General features: G+C 34.1%; 1 protein-coding gene across 5 annotated transcripts in view; it reads left to right on the top strand.

Annotated features, from left to right (window-relative positions):
• Positions 1-13,904, top strand: part of Upf2 (UPF2 regulator of nonsense mediated mRNA decay) — a 695,457-nt gene that overhangs the window by 197,807 nt on the left and 483,746 nt on the right. For all 5 annotated transcript variants that reach the window (XR_016547840.1, XR_016547841.1, XM_090387842.1 and 2 more), the window contains exon 13: positions 10,233-10,364. Coding sequence is in view for 3 of the 5 variants with exons in the window: in XM_090387842.1 (XP_090243968.1) it covers positions 10,233-10,364 (132 nt within the window). In the remaining 2 variants the exon portion in view is untranslated. The remainder of the gene's footprint in view (positions 1-10,232; positions 10,365-13,904) is intronic.

The raw sequence follows: 13,904 nt of genomic DNA on the forward strand, positions 1-13,904 counted from the left end.
ATATATATCTCATAAGCCAGGAGTGGCCAACTTAATATGTGATACGATCTACTTTTTTCCTTCAAGTGCCACAATCTACCCTCTCAAAAATTTCATTTCACAAGGTGCACAAATCGAGGGATGACTGTATATTTAAAATTCGTCGTGATCACTTGTTGGCCACCCCTGTCATAAGCTAACCATATACATATATGGTAGCTTAAGCACAGGATAACTATGCTTATTGCCATGTGCTGGTTGGAGGAGTAAATGGGAAATGTGGTGGATGTGCAGAAATAAAATGGTCTTGGTTTGCCTATAAAATTCATTACTTTTTTCGCTTTTTTATTATAAATCATGAATTATTATTATTTGTTAATGGCACTTGAAATGTAATGCACTGTGTACGTTACTAACTCGTCTGTGCTTATAATTTATTTATGGCATGGGAAAGTATTTGTCGATGGTTGGAATTCATTTCTTTGGTTGCAGCTCGTATCATGCTATTTTTGATAATATGTATTAGCAGTGCTTTTTTTGTAAAAAAAAAAAAAAAAAAGGTGCGGTACTCATTCTTTGCTATCAGGAAAAATTGAAAATTAAAAGGATATGAAAAGTACTCTAAAAAATTTTTTTTTCCTAATATTGTTACTTTAGTAGTAATGTTTTTGGATTAAGAACAGCAAATTTAGTATGTTAACACAGTTTATTAAGCATAAATTTATTATTCAAGTATATAAAAAAAATAAGTAAAATGTGAGTAAAATAAATCGGTCAACTACTGAGTGCTGGGCACTCAGGATGAAGGGTCCGTAGTCATGAGTGGTCGTTAGTGTAGTATCTCAAAATGTTTCTAGTACACCAGCTTGGCCTTTACTGAGGAAATAATGAAAACGTTGTCTATTTGAGTGTTTCCAGTTGTGAATGACAGGAGTTGCTTCTACCACCCTTGTCATTCACAACAACTGGAATGACAAGGAGTCGCTTCTTACCACCCTTGTCATTCCAGTTGTTGTGAATGACAAGGGTGGTAGAAGCGACTCCGACTTCTTCCTGGAGAAGCGATTAAAGCCGTGGGAGAGAAGCAACTGGCAGATGAGGGCCGTGCCAGACTGCGCAGATAATACCCACCACCGCCACCTCAACACTGGCTCTCTGAGTACCTCCTTGCCGGGGCAACTCCAGCTTTGAAAATTGTTAAAAAATGCTTCTTGTCGCAAAATTTATAAATGACCTTTATAGAATTATTAACTAACTATTTAGCAACCTTTTTGTCGCCAAAAGGAGAGCTACTTAGTACAACGAATCGAAGTGCAATAAAAAATTTTTTTTTTTTTTTAAATTAAGTAAATGATAGATTTCAATCAGAATAGTTTTCCCTTGATAAGCATTGAATAACGCATAGCTAATGTGATTTTTAAATTTTTAGCTCCATTAGCGACAGAAATAGGGGGGGACACGAAAATTAGTCACATTTTCCTGTCGGGCGCCGCCATTTTTAATTTTAATTATATTTTAAACCTACTCATTGAGCTCTTTCCAATGATATATATAGGTTGTCGACAACAATCAATATGGCATTATGTCAACCCACGTGATGTACAGACCCATGCAAAATGGGTGAGTGGTTCCAGAGATACAATGCTGTGACAGACACATGGACAGACAACCGAGTGACATTATAAGGCTCCTTCGTTAGACTACAGAACCCTAAAAATAATAAGTAAAAATAAATAACAAGTAAAAATAATTTCATAATAAAGTTTTTGTAGAATATTCCAAAATTTTATTAAGTTTTCATCTGACAGATATCATATGCCGATTTCTTTTCTTCCTCTTTGTGTGTCGGTTGCTGAATGATGTTTCCAAAGCAGCCACAAATCGACATATTTTGCTGGATCGAAGCGGGTCAGCGGTGGGCCTACAATTTTAAGAAACAGTAATGAAGAAACTGTTTTTGTCATCAACGAAGCTCTGGTTGGGCTGGCAATCAGATTCATTTGTGAAAATCCTCTTTCACATTCACTTGATGAAATTGGTATCGTACTCAGAGCATCCATCAAATGCTTCAATTCTTCCAAAACCATCTTTTTAATTAGGTATTCCTGAAATCCACAAATTGTATCTCTTTCATTTAACTGTAACCTAATTGACAATTTTCTAACTTTATTTTCACCAAATGGCGACAATTCATGTTTAGAAGGTTTAATACCTTTGTTGTCCTCGTTTTCCTTCTGTCGTCATCGCTGTTGTCATTAGTTCTTAAATTTGAATTTTTTTATTTTCTTTCTTTTTTCTTTTTTTTTTTTTGAAACTGTCCAAAATGTCAGTGTCATTAGGATATTCAGGTACTGTGACCTTGTAAACAGAGATAGGGAAAATTTACAGAAAAATGTGGATAACGCACTTCCGCAAAACAACAGATGATTATTTGTATGGGGTAAAAGAAAATCACTCTCTCCTAATTCTCGAACAGAGTGCTTACAGTTGATTCACAGCAGGGTCCAACCTATGGCCCGCCTGGAAAGTGAACTAAAACAGCATAAAGAAATCTAACTTTGAATTTTTTTTTAATATGGGTCCTGTATGGGAAAGGTTTGGACACCACCGCAGTAGAAGGTGGACCATTGGGAATACTCCTTGATCTGCTCACTATTGACCAGCACGATTTCTCCATATGTGGGACAGGTGGTCGGATAGGTTTTACCAGGTACCATTAAGTTGTAGAATGGTAATCCCTTTAGCTCTCTTAATGTGCGCAGCAGCACTAATTGCCTGGAGGTCAGAAATGCGAACAGTGCATACCGAGTTAATTCTCTCCTAATCCGTTCACTATATGAAAATTTTCTTCGCTCAACGGAAAGAATTTTAAATGTAATTCCAAGGGCGATTCAAAATAATTCGATATAAAAGGACTTCGTTAAACAGAGGTCCGACTGACTAATTTAGAATTATAAAAATGGATATTCAGTTTTATGTAGAAAATATCTTAACAATAGACAGTGAAAAATGCAAATTTAGTTAAATAATTTTAAGTTAATTTGAATAGTAGGTAAACATGGGAAAAAAATATTTATGGAATATTACAAATTTCGAAGTGCACTGCATCCAAATGTCACACATCACTGTTAATAAAGGTGCCGGTATGCCGTACCGTTGCGTACCATCCCAAAAAAAACACCATGTATTAGTATTCAGGACAGCCACCCTATACAATACTTTAGTGAAATTATTGTTTAGTTGTACACTGCTACACGATTTAGATAAATTATACAATTTGTCTGACGGTGCATTATGGCCCTAGTCACCCTTGCATCATAAAAATCAAATCAAACAATTTGTCTAAAAAAAAATGACAAGCTGCAGATGTGGAATCTTGTAAACAAGTGATTCCACATCTGGAGCACTGTAATCTCCTGTTAAATTATCAACTAGAGTTAAGACACTCATCAGTACTGGAAACATAATGGATTTAGGGCTGTAATATGAAGTTCTCTCAGATTGATAGGACTGCTCGGATGGCAGATCAATAATATACAAGAATTTTACCAGTAAAGATAAAGAGGTAATTACCCTACTGCACAAATCAGTGGCCAGACCACATCTTGAATACTCTATATGGATTGGGAAGTCTCATGTTTGGAAAGATATTGACTTGTTCGAAAAGATACAGGAGATATTCTTACGTGAAGTTTTGATGTGTTAAGATTTTAAAAGGACTAGGAAAACTTAATTATGGACATATTTTTCATTTTCTAGGATGGCATAAACAAGAGTGCATAGTAGGAAAATAACTAGACTGGAGTCTTCAGTCTACAGTCTACCTTTAGTTAAAAGTAATCAACTACTGGAATAATTTACAATCTAGCTCTGAAGAGCCAGTAAGCTTAATCATATTTAAAGAGAGAGAGATTTAGATAAATATTTGGAAGAAGATAAAATATAAAACTAGAGAGAATTTTTCTAATGGCAAATACCTCATAAGCTATCCTTCATTGCATCATTATGCCATTTTACTACTAGTACTGTGTTGCTGTGATAATGGCAGCCTGAGAATACTGGAAGTTTCTTCTGTTCTGTTGGGTTTCCTGCTTACTTATGGATGAATACAGGAAAGACATGCACAGATATCTTATCACAGTTGTTTCAATGGCATGTTGTTGGTGGCAATGATTTTTTATTCAACATTGTATATGAAACTGGTTTCACCATTCTTGCCTTGCTATGAAATTGTGCTTTGGCAATTTCATAGCATTTTGGCACATTAAAATATGTTTCCAATGTTACATTATATATTTACATATAACACTTGGTTTTGGCTGTGGATGCACAAAGTGATCTGGTATTTACTCAGCAGTCTTAGCAAACTCGCTTGTCCTATCTTCCATACATTACCAAGGAGATATATCCTATATGTATTTCTGTCATTGTATTATAAAGGATTTGTTGAGTGCGTTTACTTGGTAATTTGTGATTGTGAAGTTGTGGATATTGATAATAAGGGACAACTGATTATTGCAAGGAATCATGATATGTTGGGGACAATATGCATTTTATTTTAGGAAAGTAATAATCCTCACTGAAATCATAATGGTTCACATTCATTAAAGAAGAACTGCTAGCTTTAGTGTTAGTGTTATGGCTTGTGCATTTTTGACTATGTGGTGGAAAAATTCATTTTACATAGTAATGTCAAGCATTCAGTTTCACTAAGATCTCACAAAACAGTTTTATCAGCTTCTTAAAGAAACAGGCTTGTTTAATACCTGATGAATGTCAGTAATACAAGGATCTGGAGATAAAAAAAACTATGAAATTTTGCTGTCAGCTGCACATGAGAAAAAAAAAAAAAAAAATTAAAATCACTGTTCTTTTCCTAATAGTAAATCTTGACATCATGCATACATTGTCAAACCAAAGAGTTTTTGAATATAACCAGTCATATGCAAAAGTATGCAAGTAATCACAGAGAAACAAATGTTATCAACCATAAAATATCATGCCTTCGATGTCTAGATGTCAAGACAAATAAGCATTCAAACAGTACTTTTGCGCCGACTGGGCTAGCCAGGTGGGTAAAGTGCCTGCCTGGCAACCCAAAGGTCGCGGGTTCGAATCCCGCCTCGGGCTTGGATCAAAGTACTGCAAAAACCTTGGGAGGTACATTATGGCCACAGAAGCCGATGCACCAATAACAACCAAAAAAAAAAGTACTCTTGCATCAATGTGTCTGGTGAATCAAGGCTCTACAATACTTCTCACAATAGTGATGAATCACTTACAGTCAATTCAGAATCAATTATAAAGCTTCAAACCCATCAGTTATGTGCAAAATTCAACATATCTTCAGTGCCAACAGGATTTAGTGTTTATTTGCAGACTTGGACAGAAAGTGTAAAGAATATGTGTGGCTGAACATGGAATTTCAGTTGATGTTGGGCCAATTAGAACCAGACGCCCCTAAACTATACATCACTCATCAAAAGCATCTAGTTCTAACCATCAGGCATTCTCACCAAGCCATATGTCTGCAAAAAAGCAAATCATGATAATGCCACTTTTGGGTTCTGTGTGGAAACAGTGCAATCATCATCTGCTGGATGTAAGATGAATGTTGAGATGTGTTAGAAACATTGTAAACAAGTTAAATTCCCTTTAAACATTAATATTCTTAAGTGAATTTGACATAATTCTTCTAGAAGAGACTTGGTTTATTCATGCAGATTAGTCTAGTCACTCAGAATTTCAGTAATGGTAGGGAACACAGGAGATGCAGTGGAATAATCATAATTTATAAAGACATTTGTTCAATGTCAGCAGCTTATTTTGAGTACGATCTGTGCAGCATTTCATAAAAATGACACATCTCTCCAAGCATGTACAGTTTATCTGCCACCTAACCACATGGAACCAATACAGAAAGAGCTTGTGACTTGGCTTGCTGCCCACCTCCATCCTATTGGGAAAATCTTAGTTATGGGTGATTTTAATGTGCTTAGTCTTAAATATGACGAGGCTAGAATGGATCTGCAAATTTTTCTTAATAATGTAGGTCTTGCACTAGAAAACATTAATCCAACTATACGGGATTCTTAAAAATTAGATGTTTTATATTACAATATTAAGGATGCAATTTCAGTTCAGCATAACTGTAAATTCAGCTTTGATCACAGCCCTATAATATTTGAATTAGGTGCCTCCGTAGCCAGGTGGGAAGGAGCAGCAGCAGCAGCAGCAGCAGCAGTAGTGCGTAGCACACGCTTCTTGATTAGACCGGGGTTCGAGCCCGTCACTACCAAATACGGAGAGGTCAGGGAATGACCACCGCATATCCCGGAGCAATATGGCCTTAGTTGCTAATGCTCCTAAAAACCAAATAACAACAACAACATTTGAATTTTTCTGGTCAAAATATTCTACTACCTACTTCTTTACAACTCCACCACTGAAAAGTTAAAAAGAAAGCATATTCATTGAAATATCTTAAACAAGATATTATACTTAGGTGACTAAGATCTATTGATTGGAGGTTCATTGGCTTTAAACTGCTTAAATAGCTCTTCACTTAATTGATGCTAAGCTGAAACTTACAGAAAAAGAAGGGCCTCATAACAGATTCATCTCACTTCGAGAAACATAAGCACATAAAGCATTTAGGCAATTTAAGAAGAACCATCAAACTGATGACTACTTATATAAAAAAGAGAGAGCATTATTCTTAAGAACAAAAAGAGCAAACCAAGAATGGAATCAAAAAAGACTGAAAACAAATAAAATGATTCTTTTGAAATCAGTTTCAGAAGATAACAGAATGGTTAAAATTAAGTTTTAGCACTACTCCTAAACACAATCCATCCTACCTCCCAAAAAAAGTTTCCTGTAAATAGAAAAATACTGAAAGGTATTACTGAGAGGTTCTAAAGAATGCATTTTACTTTTACTTCATATGCTAGGTTTTCAGCTCCTTTCTATAGTATATCTCATGTGACTCAATTGTGGGTGCCATTGTGTGATGGTACCACTAAATTTATTTCTGACTTTGTTATAAAAATCTTCCAAGAATTGGCAAATTTAGTTTTCAATCCTGTTCAATTAGCCGATTGTACAGGATTGAAATTTCACCCCAAATAAATAAATTTTTGTCATGCTCTAATGAGACTGATAAATTTGTTAATAAGCTTTTGATAAATAAGTATATACACGGTAATGTATATTATTTATATGACAATACATTGTCCTTTGTAAACACCACAACATCTGTTCATCCACTTGGACGCCTCCGTAGGCAGGTGGGCAGGAGCACCAGGGCGTAACACACGCTTCTTGATAAGACCGGGGTTCGTGCCCACCAAATACGGAGGATGCGGAAAGGTCAGGGAATGACCACCGCATATCCCCGGAGCAATACAGCCTTAGTTGCTAATGCTCCTAAAAACCAAATAGCAACTTCATCCACTTGTATTTGTCCAAATGCTGTCTCAAAGAAAATTAAGTTACCCAGCAATTTTAAAAAATTTTCCTTTAAGCCTTACTAAAAAAAAAGGTAAAGTGCAGCCATTATCAACCCACTGCAGGATGGAAGCCTCCTCAACAATTCATGCTGATGGAAACACTAATTGCAGAGCACCCCCATTGCTTCTGCATACTTTTTATTAGTGCATGTTGTACTGTTAAACAGTACTTAGGGTGTTTCTAACACTGTAAGCAACCATTTGCTTACAGTGTTAGAAATAATTTGAGACTGATAAATTTGTTAATAAGCTTTTGATAAATAAGTATATACATGGTAATGTATATCATTTATATGACAATACATTGTCCTTTGAGGCGCCTCCATAGCCAGGTGGGCAGGAGCAGAAGTGCATAGCACACGCCTCTTGATTAGACCGGGGTTCGAGCCCGTGACCACCAAATACGGAGGATGCAAAAAGGTCAGGAAATGACCACCGCATATCCCCGGAGCAGTGTGGCCTTAGTTGCTAATGCTCCTAAAAACCAAATAACAACAACAACATTGTCCTTTGTAAGCAACACAACATCTCTTCATCCACTTGTATTTATCCAAGTGCTGTCTAAAAGAAAATTAAGTTACCCAGCAATTTTAAAAAATTTTCCTTTAAGCCTTACTAGTACACACTAATTGCAGAGCAGCACCCCACTTGCTTCTGCATAATTTTTATTAGTGCATGTTGTACTGTTAAACAGTACTTAGGGTGTTTCTAACACTGCAAGCAACCAAACAAACAAGACTGGACCTAATTGCAGTAGCAGTTGCACAGAATCATGACGTAGTCCAAAATATGAACACTTTTCATTTATTTTATTTTGTTCCTTTGTGGTCAATAATTCAATTAACCGTGTAATGGTAATAAGAGGAAAAAATTTCCAATAAAAACTATTTGTTAACACAATATAATTTTCTATATAGAGTATAGTGATTAACAAAAGTTACCAGTTAGGCTGAAAAATTAAAAGAAAACTAATTGTTTTTATGATAAGGTTTTTTTTTTTTTTTTTTTTTTTTTCAGTATATAGAGTAGGTTGATTGGACAAAAAATTTCACTTAAAACTATTTGCTACTGCATTATAAATTTTTTAAAAATGAAGTCCTGTAATTGCCAAAAATGATCACTTAGGATTAAAAAAATAATAATAAAAATAAATAAATAAATAGCTTGTCACTAAGAAATTAATATTTAATTTTTACAGTGCACATAATGCACTGTAAAAATTAAAAATCAAATAACTATAAACAAAAAAAATCGAATCTATTTATAACAATTTAGGTTTTCAACGTGTACATTGTACTGATGAAAAAAGAAACAATTCATTAATATAGTTATGGAAGGACATTACATGGTTGTTTTCCATTAAGATTATTACTAAATATAATACCACTATTATGCCACATGAAATTAATAATATAGTTTATTAAGCTTTCGCTTAAACTACTATACATTAAGGTAACATTTCAGGTATCTTACTGTTACCCATCATCAGGAAACAATTCACTGATAAATAATCATATACATAGCTATAATGTTATTTGTTATTTTGGTTTTTTTTTTTAAGGAGCATTATCAACTAAGGCCATATTGCTCCGGGATATGCGGTGGTCATTCCCTGACCTTTCCGCATCCTCCATATTTGGTGGTGACGGGCTCGAACCCCGGTCTAATCAAGAAGCGTGTGCTACACACTGCTGCTCCTTCTCACCTGGCTACAGAGGCGCCTTTATAGCTATAATGTAATTTCTAAAAAGTGCAAGATATGAAAATCAGGTCTGTGTTACCAAATGGGTTATATAAATAAATAAAACTTTCAAATTTTCACTGCATTTAGTTATTAATGAGAAAAGAATTAAAAAAAATTTAATTTATACATTGGGGTATTTCATTCACCCAAAGACCACCTGCAACATGCTAACCTAAATTGGAAGGATAAAAATCCCAAGTCTAGCTGTGATTGTCTTCTGCCTAACAACCAGCAGACTCACCATCACTATAATCAAGTCACTTTACAGCCACTCAGGAACAGGATAAAAAACTTTGATGATTGGATCTTTCCTTCCAATACTGTTGCATTGTTCCTCACCCTTGATATAGACTGAATGATATTGCAAAGATAAAGATACCAGAGTGAGATAATGCACTGAGATTACAAACTCCTTACCAGATTGACATTAACCCCAAAGAAGGGACCTTTCATGGAGTTTTGTGATTCGTTGGGTTTGGATGTCATCCATTGTCGACATATAGTACATTGCTGCACTTGATTGTATATGATAGCTCTGCATTTTGAAACTTCATAGCAGGTTGTTTTTTAGAATAATTTTGAGGTTTTTTTTTTTTTTTTATATATATATATATATATATATTTAATATACTAAACTTATGTCATGATTGTCAAAAAATGTCACTTATTTTCAGAAGTTTAAATTTGTGATAAAAAGTTACCAAACAGAGTTACAAAATTTAATGATAAAATCACTAAAATGTACAGTAATAACTTGGGTTTAAAGCTGCCAAACAACAAAAGATAAAGGATTTTAATATTAAATGTTGACTTTGGTGTAATGAAGTGTAAATCAAAAAAAAAATAAGTACTAATTAGTGACAACATAACTTTGAATCAGTGTGTTGTATGGCAATATAAATCAGATGTGTGTGGGGTATGGGTGTGTTTACACATAGAACTGCAAAATTTGTTTCTTTATTCATTTTTTGTTTATGGTGATTTTATGTTATTTATAGCTTCTTCCTGCAGATCGTCAGAAAGGACTTCGTACACTTTTGAAAGAATACTTCAGATCTCTTTGTAAGCATTTAATAAGAGACCATAAAAATCTCCAGAATATGGAAAGGCAGAACCAAAGAATATTACAAGTGAGAAACATTTTAGGCTAAATATTAATGCTATACCTTTACCATTGGTCCATGTTTTTATGACACAGATAATTATTTGATCACTTGTTTGATTACTTTCTAAAAGTTTGAAGATATGAAAGATTCAATAACAGAATCTTTCTCTTTTTTTTATATATACTATATTCACACACACACACACACACACACACACACACACACACACACACACACACACACACACACAAAGTGCTCAGGACTAATTAAAGCTCAGTGATATGGCAGTAAGGCTGGGTATAAAATCTATGGTTTGATTGGTGGGGTTACTTTCTGCTCATGGCCAGAGGGCATCAAAGTACTGTCCAAACTGTTTTGGCATTAAAATGGATAGAATAAGGTAATACCATAATTCTGCCTTCCAATTCTTATTATTGATGTTGATATATCGGTAGATCTGATTATGATGTCAAGTCTAGATGATCTTTGTTGAGCTCTCATTTTGAGTACAGTAGAGAAGAAATTTAATCTCCAATTTGAATTCTGTTTTTTTTTTTTTTTTTTTTTATTATTATTATTGCTCTCCAGAGTTTGCCCTTCCCCAAGGTTATTTTTCTTCGGTCTGAAACTCTTGAGGCCAGATATTTGGAGCTTAGAATTGTTACTGATCTTTCACTCTGTAGGAGATCTGAGATACTGCATATGATTAGTGTCGAGTGTTCATTCTCCTGACATTAGATTATATGTGCTGAGTTAGTCTTTGATTATTAAGGGTTCACAAACAAAAAGGGAGCTTGATGGCAAAGACTTTTGCCATTCTTAGCACAGATTTGAGGACCAGGTTTGTTTCTATCTTGAGAATATAGCTGCTGTTCAGTTGCCTGTTTGGGATCTTTGTCATTTGTATTTCTCTCTCATATCCATGTTTAATGAATTACATTGGTGAGATTCATTCTGTCCTGTATGGCAAGGTGAAGTCTTCTCCCCATCACGAGGGTGTTTGTTGTAAAAGTTCTTCCAAACTCCTGTAGATGTCTAGAACTAGTTGCTTTTATGTGGATTTGTTATAGTTATTAATTATGTTATTCCCATTTATCAGTTGGGTATAACATTGTCAGTTTTCAAATTGCTTGTACCCCTTCTAACTAAAGGTGAACCTTTAGTTCACCTTTAGTTAGAAGGGGTACAAGGGTTAGAAGGGGAACCTCATCTTTAGTTTGAAGAGGTATCTCTCAGATTATGAGAATTTATTAGCTCTCCACTCACTTTTCATGAATTATACTTTTTGAAGGTTTCCAAGGAGTTAATTTAAGGACTGGGTATGAGATGCTTAATTAAACAGATATGCTTAATTACAGAAATAATTAAATATAACTGCTACATTATTGAAGGAATTACTGAAGAGCCATGAATATATTAGCAGTTGCTTGGCATTGTGTTTATTTGTTTATTTTATTTATTTTTTTTATTTCCTTGCAATTAGACTGCTGCTATTGGGCATAGGAATGACGTCGTGTATGCTTTTTAAGTGATTGTCACCCTCTGTCACATCCCACACTTATCATCTCAGGCATCTTTATCATACCATAGCTCATTTTGTGATCATCTTCTCAGTTCTTTTTGATAGTGATATTCCTGAAATGCAGCCAGATTGCTATTGTTCTGCTATTAGAACTTTAGCAACAATTATTCATTATTACAAGTATAAAGTTGACTTTTTGGTGCCTGCCTATTCTGCCTTTGGTCCTTTTTATCAGTGGTATCCAATTTGCACATAGAACCAATTTTCACTCTAGTATCACTTTTTTGGAAATAATTTTTTCATGACCTTCATTTCCAGATATGCTGAGTATTGTCAATTCCAGATTTAAGCTGCATGTAATTAATATTTCAGCTCAATGCAGTTGATATATCCAAGTTTGGAGGGTGTGAAGAATGGATCTTAGGTTTGTTATATAGCCAGAAGAAAAGTTTGATTTGGAAAATTTTATATAAAAACAGTTCATTATTGTCCTATTAATCTTTTTTTTTTTTTTTTAACAGTAAAAAGAGTTAAATTTTCTGAGTGAATGTATTACATTTTGTTGAACAAGAGAATTATAAAATGAGAATTAACATTCAGGAGTTTATTTCCAGATGGGAATAGAGACTTGGATCACAAATAAATGGCAATATGTGTAATATCTATATGTATATCCAATTTTATTAATGAAAATATTAATGAAATATTTATATTTCATTAATATTTCCATATTAATGAAAAATATTAATGATCTCACAAGGTGAATGGACCACCTCTCTATAAATAACCTGTTTTGTGGAGGCCAAGTGTGGAAGGTTCATTTTTATAAATATTCAGATTAATATAAAATTACAAGTATTATGTAATGTAGGCACTTGACTTTTCCTAGTTACAGATGTGATTTTGTCTATAACTGTAATGATATACTGCTCCCAGTTTGTATTAACAGCATATGTACCCTCTTGAAATTTTTTGAAAATCCAACCCACCCTCCATAGTCACTGATTCAAAAGATTTTCAGAAAAGCAGTTGCTTCAATATGCATTTCTTCTAATACTAGCAGAAATGCACATTGAAGGATAATTAGAATGGAATGCCATAATAGTCTTGTGAGTGTTAGGGCCTCCTAAAATTCTTCTCCTCTACCTCCTACAGAAATTCATTATATCTTCCTTCCCTTGCATCTTAAAACTACATGCTCCTGCATCTGGTCAAGTACTTACAGGTTACTCACAGTGCAGGTTGGGTGTGGTTCCAGTCTTTATAAATAATTTAATGCCACACAGTGCTGAGAGACGAGAATTAGAAGATTCAGCAGAAAGAAAAAAGAGGAAGGAATATGATTTATTTGATGTGGAAGATTCAAGTAGAGGAAAATGTTGACCCTCTACCTGATGAAATTCATAATTATATTGCAATGAAATGTCCAAAATCAATTTCTGATTATGATGAAGAGTTTCAGTTGTTGAAGTGTTGTGGGAAAAAGAAAGAAAAATAATTTTTTTTTTTTTTTTCCCCTTTCCCAAGTCTTGCAGCTGTGGCTAGTTTCATTCTTGCCACTCGTGCCAAAAGTTTTGCCAGCAAGAAAGACTTTTCATTGACTAGATTTCTAATCCAAGAAAGCACACAGCTTAATTAATTGTTGATTTTCCTCTTTTTGCATAGCAAAAATGTGTAAAATGATATTATGAATGTATTTTTGTTAATTTTTTTATTTAATTATTATTATTTTTTTTTTAAAGTTTTTGTGTTATATACAATAAAAATATTAATATTGTTGATTGTTTTTTACATTATTATTGATGTGTAAAAATTTAAAACAGATTTTCGTAATATATCACTTCTTTTTTTGTTTTGTTTTGTGGGTCAGGTTTGGCCGCGGTTCTAGTTTCTGTCGGCACAGGTCTAATATTCTGAACTATACGTATGTATTAAAAGAGTAATACATTATGTACCATTGTTATTAACCCTTTGTGAGTGGGTTTCCAGACCATATGCACATGACTGTGAACTGAACTTTTTTTAAGAATTCTAGAGTTTGT

The sequence above is a fragment of the Mastigoproctus giganteus genome, chromosome 13, assembly GCF_048544385.1.
Source record: "Mastigoproctus giganteus isolate SK-2022 chromosome 13, ASM4854438v1, whole genome shotgun sequence".
NCBI lineage: Eukaryota > Metazoa > Arthropoda > Arachnida > Uropygi > Thelyphonidae > Mastigoproctus > Mastigoproctus giganteus.